The sequence below is a fragment of the Bidens hawaiensis genome, unplaced genomic scaffold (assembly GCF_021521415.1).
Source record: "Bidens hawaiensis isolate Kalapana, Puna unplaced genomic scaffold, B.hawaiensis_p1.1 tig00027337_1, whole genome shotgun sequence".
NCBI classification, from domain to species: Eukaryota; Viridiplantae; Streptophyta; class Magnoliopsida; order Asterales; family Asteraceae; genus Bidens; species Bidens hawaiensis.
In genome coordinates, this window is record NW_027494427.1 from 255835 (window position 1) to 262764 (window position 6930).

At 33.7% G+C, this 6930-nt stretch overlaps 2 protein-coding genes across 2 annotated transcripts; both read left to right on the forward strand.

The window, feature by feature from the left end:
* Positions 1 to 529: 529 nt before the first annotated feature.
* On the forward strand, positions 530 to 2289 carry LOC143575338 (bidirectional sugar transporter SWEET9-like). Its single transcript, XM_077059742.1, has 7 exons — positions 530 to 575; positions 668 to 704; positions 956 to 1169; positions 1254 to 1418; positions 1718 to 1837; positions 1927 to 2061; positions 2095 to 2289. Exons 1-7 carry the CDS (start codon positions 530 to 532, stop codon positions 2272 to 2274), a joined length of 897 nt encoding a protein of 298 aa, XP_076915857.1. The 3' UTR covers positions 2275 to 2289.
* Positions 2290 to 3878: 1589 nt separating this feature from the next.
* On the forward strand, positions 3879 to 6302 carry LOC143575339 (uncharacterized; the record flags this gene model as incomplete). Its single annotated transcript, XM_077059743.1, has 3 exons — positions 3879 to 4093; positions 5289 to 5398; positions 6039 to 6302. Coding segments are annotated over exons 1-3 (546 nt in total), but the record flags the coding sequence as incomplete, so codon positions are not given.
* Between the last annotated feature and the right edge of the window lie 628 nt (positions 6303 to 6930).

The following is a 6930-nucleotide window of genomic DNA, read 5'->3' on the forward strand; positions in this document are numbered from 1 at the left end:
CACCTTCAAGGTGGTAACCACCACTGTAAAAAAAACCCTTTTAGTAAGCTTTCAACTTATGTCATTGGACTATTATAAATACGTTATTTATAATAGTTGTATTTTTATAACTAACAGTATATAATATTTTTTTATTAAAATATATATTTAGACAAATATTTATTTTATCTATTAAACTGTATGTCAAGTCGAGTATTTATTCTTTTTTAAATATATATATAAAAATACTATAATCATTCCAAAATTAGTTGTCAAAATCATGAATTTACTTCATTTTGTTTTTGCATATAATTTTACAATTGAAATCACAAGAAATGTGATACTAATTAGTTAACCCAAAAAAAAAATATTAAAATTAATTAAAACAATACACATGTGAAAGCACACCAAATTTCATTTTCTTGCCTTTCAAAAGACCTATAAATATGTTGGTCTTGTTAAGTTCTTCTTCCATAAGCTCCTTAATTTCTTTCAAGCATATATATATACACATCAAACCTATCAATAGAGCTTCATCATCCCAACCACAATGATTTTACCTACTCATCTCCTAGCTTCAACTTTTGGCGTTCTTGGTATATATATGTTCTTCATCATTTCTTGTTAATTTCCTACAAATTCTTATATTAATTACTTACTGCGTTCTATGTTTTCTTTTGTTTTACAGGCAACATCATCTCTTTCTGCGTGTTCTTGTCTCCATTGTAAGATTTCTTCTCGCGAGTCTTTCACTACTAGAAAATTAATTTTCATTCATGAAAAAATTCCATGAAATTATGTATCCGTCAATAATCATTGACGGATAGTTTAAACCCACGTATAGTTGCAAAGATAAGATTTCAGATAAGATTTTTGTCACCATTTATATTTATTTGTAGTGCTTCTATGTGTTGTTACAAACAAGTTTATGAATTTAAATGTAACCCGCTAATATATTCTTTTCTCGTACCCGCAGGCCAACTTTCTGTAAGATCTACCAGAATAAATCGACACAAGGCTTTCACTCCGTGCCATACTCGGTTGCATTATTCAGCTGCATGTTGCTGTTGTATTATGGCAATATCAAGCCCGAAAATGGCACGATGATAGTCACCATCAACTCCATTGGATGTGCCATAGAAACAGCATACATTGTCTTCTTTCTCATCTACGCCACTAGAGAATCACTGGTGTGTATCTATATAACTATATAAGTCTATATAATTTGTACGATAAGTGTTAAACTAATTTTGCCGATTTTGATTTATTCGTAGATATCTACAGTGAAGGTGCTTGTGATATTTAATACACTATCGTTTACGGTGATTGTTGTTACAACACTTCTAGTAACCGATCGCGGGCCTAAACGGGTCAATCTTGTTGGTTGGATTTGCTCCGTCTTTTCAGTTTGCGTATTTGCAGCTCCCCTTAGCATTATGGTAAAGTTTTATTAACTTACGTATATTGTTCTTAGAAACGGGTCACTTTTGTTTTTTGTTTAAATGTTTGCATTACCATAGATCCACTAGAAGACAAGATAGTTCTTACTTTGTGTTTAAAAGAAAATATATATGTTTTTTTTAATTTATTTGTTATTTCATCAAATTATGAAACCAACTAATCTGACTAGTGGACTGGTAACGATTCAATGACCGGTCTGGGAATGAAAACATTGATTATATTAACTGTTTAGCAGTTATATTACTGAAATTTGATAATTTTTTTTGTATGTGGACAGAGAATGGTTATACGAACGAAGAGCGTTGAATACATGCCATTCTTTTTATCGTTCTTCCTCACCCTTTGCGCGATTGTCTGGTTTTTCTACGGTCTATTGATCAATGATTATTTTGTAGCCGTAAGGGTTTATTATTTTATACATAAATGTACTCTTTGACATTTTTAGAAATATATATGTAATAATATTTATAAAATGGTTTTGTGTAGACTCCAAATGTGTTAGGGTTCGTGTTTGGAATAGGGCAAATGGTGTTGTACATGATCTACAAAGGCAAGAAAATGCAAGTGAGACCAATGGTTCAACCACAAGATGAGATAACACCGATACCACGGCCGGTAGTGGTGGATTTGGGGACAATATTGGAAATGCAAGAGGCGGATGCAGGGGAAATATCAGAAATGAAAGACAATGGCGTGGTGGAGCTAAGGGTAGAAATGGAAATGCAAGAAAAGCCAATGGGTGGAGATGAAGGTGGTGGTGAGATAATAGAATGCATGGGTTATGTGTGTGGGGATTTAGATGGTGAAAAGACGAAAATGTCCTTTATTGCTTGAAGTAGACATATGGATTAAGAACGAAGAAGTTTTTATGTATCCCGGGTGGGTCGGGTTGACCTGGAAACATGAAATGAAAGCGTTTGTGTGAATGTTTTTTTTTATTTATTATTATTATGGGAATATGTTTGGTTAAATGTAGTTTATCTTTTGAATCTATGTTTTACTTTTTCTTACTAAGCAACTAGCAAAGTAAATGGGGAGCGGTCTCTTTACAAAATCAATTTAAGTAGAAAAATGTTTGAGCATACAAGAAATCGTATAAGTAGAAGATAATATATTGTGAGAAATCGAGAGAGATAGAGATGTATTTAAAAGCATTTTTGGCCTAATGGTATTATGATACGTAAAATGGTGTTTCAAAAGGTTAAGGGTTCGAGTCCCGTTATTCATAGATGTAGTTCGGAAGTATAATTACGTAATGTTATAACATTCATGATTTTTATTCTTCTTACCATATATTTTCTCAAGTTATCATATGATATTATCTTATAACCTTTTCAGATTTATCTTGATGTTCTTCATGTTCTCATATTTTTCATATAATTTTTATTTTTATCTTAAAAGACAAATACTTACCAGATTACATGTAGTTTAATTAACTGGTATCCTAAATAAAACCAATTCTAATTTTAGGCGTATAATTACATAAACTATACCTGGTAAATCTTACAAATAGCAAAAGTTAATAATAGAGTCTGGGAATGGTAGAATGTAGGCAAACATTACCTCTATCCCTAGTGATAGAGAGTCTGCTTCCAACGAGATCCTCGGCTCCATACCAAACAAAATAAAAGGTAAACAAACAATATAAAAATATATTAGAATAGTGTAACATTTAGTATTTATGAAAGAATTTATAGAAATAAATAATGAATAAACAATAATAATAAAACAAAATACTAAGTAGGAAAAGCTATGACCAACAAACATATTTCTAACTAAAATTAACTAAAACTCCTACGCCCCATTCATTCTCGGGGTTCTTCCACATAATTGGAACCCGTAATTTTGGTGCAATTGGGTTTTGGCGGCGATGAGTGATGGAGGATCAAAAGAGCCGTTGCAAGTTTTGTGACACTTTGTTAAAGACTCGATTCTAACTCTAATAAAACATATTGTAAAGAAATTTTGCTAGGCATTGAAAGAAATTCTGGAATCGGATCAAGTCGAATTGTGTGGAAATGACAATATATTTCGTTACGAAGCTAATGCGATTCTAGACATAAGACGAAGTTCATGATTCAAGAAGCTTTGTCGTTAGCCACTTTCACAGCCATCGGTACACTCATGATTCGAGATAGAATAGTTGTACCCGGTTTTTAGATAGAAATCATACCGTACCAGACCCAGCCCTAACTGATTCTAGCGATTATCCATCCATACCAAACGACTCCGGGTGTGGTTCCTACTCGGTTCCTAAGAAAACCCAATTCGGGGTTAACCCGATGGACCTGTACCCGGTCCGTAAAGCCATAATAAGTTGTAGTAGAAGAGCCCACTAATAAACAAGAGAGTATATGAGCCCAGCCCAGCCCAGCACAGCCCAGTCTACAAAACCAATTCATCGAAATAACCTCCAAGACACCATTTTTTTTTTCTTTCTTTTCATCGATAATTTTTCCTACCCGTAGATTGATTTGAAAGATGAAGAATAAAGGAAACCCTAATAATATTAATAATCAGAAATCAAGCAGCAGCTTAGCACCTGTTAATAACAAGAAGAAGAACAGAGCGAGATTGGGCGGCGGAGGGTTGTCGCTTCAAGCTTTTGTTAACGCCAAATCCAAGAACGATGGTTACAATCCGGCTTTAATCAGTACGTGCTTCTTATATAATACACAATTTTCAATTATTGTGCTAGTTGTCATCATCATTTTCAATTCAAATCTATGCTGATTTCTTTGATCAAATACACTTCACTTAAGTAGTCAACCATATAATAGAAAATCAAGATAAAGGGTATGTTTGGCAAAACTAGCTGTGTAGCTGGAAGCTGTTAGCTGTAGCTTTTTAAAAATTTTTAGGTGTTTGGTAGAGTAGCTGGAGTTTTTAATAAACCTAGTTGGGTGCTCGCGCGGTGCACTGTTCAAATCCGAAACCTAATCTGACTTGACCCCTTTCGACTCAAAACCGCACCAACATGAACCGAACTAAATTAGCCCTTTTTGCATCGACTCGTTCCGACCCTAATTTGCTCGTACATATGACCCGAGCTTGCCTGACTCGACTTGTTGTCGATCCTAACCAATATTCACATAGTATGTTATTTTTTTAAAATTAAAGAAGTATAACAATATGATACTCAAATTAAAGAGAATAAAATGCTCGTTTTTATGATGCAACTTAAAAAAAATATTAACATGTGAAAAAGTTATAGTCTTTTAAAAAGTCATGGGGTAGTTGGTTTTGAATATGGGTTAAATATGTAATTATTATATGAATTAACAAAAGATGATGGAAGTTCAAGTACCAACATTGTAAAATTTAAAATACTAAAAGCTTGTAGCTATTTCTAAACGCTAGCAGTTGGAGCTTTTAGCTTTAAGCTTTTTCTCCTAACCTAAAAGCTTCAAGCTACTCTAACCAAACAAGACTTTTCAATAAATATGAGCTTTTTCTTAAAAGCTTGTAGCTTAAAGCTCTTAAAAACTCCTAATAGCTCTTTGCCAAACATACCCAAAGTTTTTGCCATTTTCAACTTTTTAACCATTATTAATTATTAATGCATGTAGATTAACAAAGTAACAAACGAATGAATGGCATCTATAAATCAAGCACCCCCTTATGTTTGTTTGTTGGATTAGTTATACACTTTAGCATGTTTTAATTGCATTGTATGTTTGTAGATCATGAAAACTGAAGGGGCTTTAGCTTTATGGTCCAGTTCATAGTATTTATTTCTGTGTAGCAAGTGCTCTTCGTTTCGTTCGTTATCTTTGTTTGTTATAAATTATCTTTATTCTTTTCCTATATTTTATGCATTATCTTATTTAAGTTGTGTTCATACACAGAGAAGCAAAGGGAGTTCTATAAAAACGCTAAATACGTTAGCAAGTACAAAAAGACACTGAAGCAACCCAACCAAGGAGAAGGTTCTTCCCAAGCTACAAGCCTCACAGAGGTCGTTCTTAATCCTGTTTATCAATTTGGTTTAGTTAATGCAAAGTCTACCTATAAACAATAACTTGCAAAATGCAACTAAACTTAAAGCTTATGACACTTCTAGAACTGGAAAATGACATAAATACCCCGACCTATTTATGTACTCAGCTATGTTTTGACAGTAACTTTAACTTCATAACCATTTTTAATAAATTTTCAAAAACATTTATTGTTATTGAAATAGATAGTATGGTTTTCTCTATTTATATTTTAAACACTACACTATTGTTAATAAAATTTATATATTATGAACAAAATTAGTTTTTAGGCCAACGCAACTCTAAAGTTACGTGTTTCTTTACGAGCCAAGGCAAGCTCAAGCTTAAACCAGACAGGGTCAGCTCGGCTCACTTATTTTCAACGGGCTAAAAGTCGAGTTGAAGTTTGGTTTGTTAAAGCTCAAGGTGGCTTGTTACCATTCATTTACAACTATTAAACAGTATTTTGAGCGGCCGTAGTTTATACCTGCCACTGGACACGCTCAATTGTCAACTGTTCTCATTGGATGTCTGCTGGTTTTAATTTTTTTTTTATTTTTTTGTATAAAATTATAAATACATTACAAAAAAACTTGAACCCACTATGATTGTTATCTTTAGGGTGCAAGTGAAAACAGGGAAATAGTTGAGAGGCATTCAAAGAAGCCGAAAAAAGCGTATCGTTTAGAAGAAATTTATAAACAGAAGCAGGAGGAAGAAGAAAAGGCGAGAATGGAGAAAGAGGCTATGATTAAATTTAAAAGAGAAGAAAAAGAAAAGTCTCAGGCTCAGCGCAAAGCCCAGAAGGAAAAGATGCTTAAAAGAACGAGATCAGGTCAGCCCATCATGAAGTACAGGATTGAACAGCTGTTGCAGACCATTCAGGTTCAAAAAGCTCACAGTAATCAGTTTATTCTCCCTAAATTTCAATGCTTGTGTAATATAGTTTAGACAAAATGACAAAACAGGTCCTTTATGTTTGCACACTTTTTCATTAGACATCCTTTGGCAAACTTAATGACACAAGACATATTTCATGTATCAAATTCCTTTCAACTTACGTCATTTGGCATTAACCCAGTTAAAATTTCCTGTTAACTTTGGTCGCACATGAGGGTAGTGTGGTCATTTACCCTTTTAAGGACTATTTATGTAATTAGATTAAAGATTGTTCTTTTAATAATCATCTTCTTCATCACCATCCACCCCATCACCACCATCAACTCCGGCCACCACCATCCTCTCTCTCTAAACTTTGGCCACCATCATTCAACACCATCTTCTCTCTCTAAAGATTTGTACTATTCATACTATAGAGGATAATATTACAAACACCAAATTCATTAAACCAAATCCAAACACCAACCCAAAACAATTCATTTCCAGTTATTAAAATTCATTTTCTCATAGTACCGAATCGAAAGCAGTGATAATGAAATCTGCACCTCATCTTTTCCCCACCGAGCTTTCACGGCGGCAGGTTTCGCCGGAACCACCATGCGCGGCGGCGGCG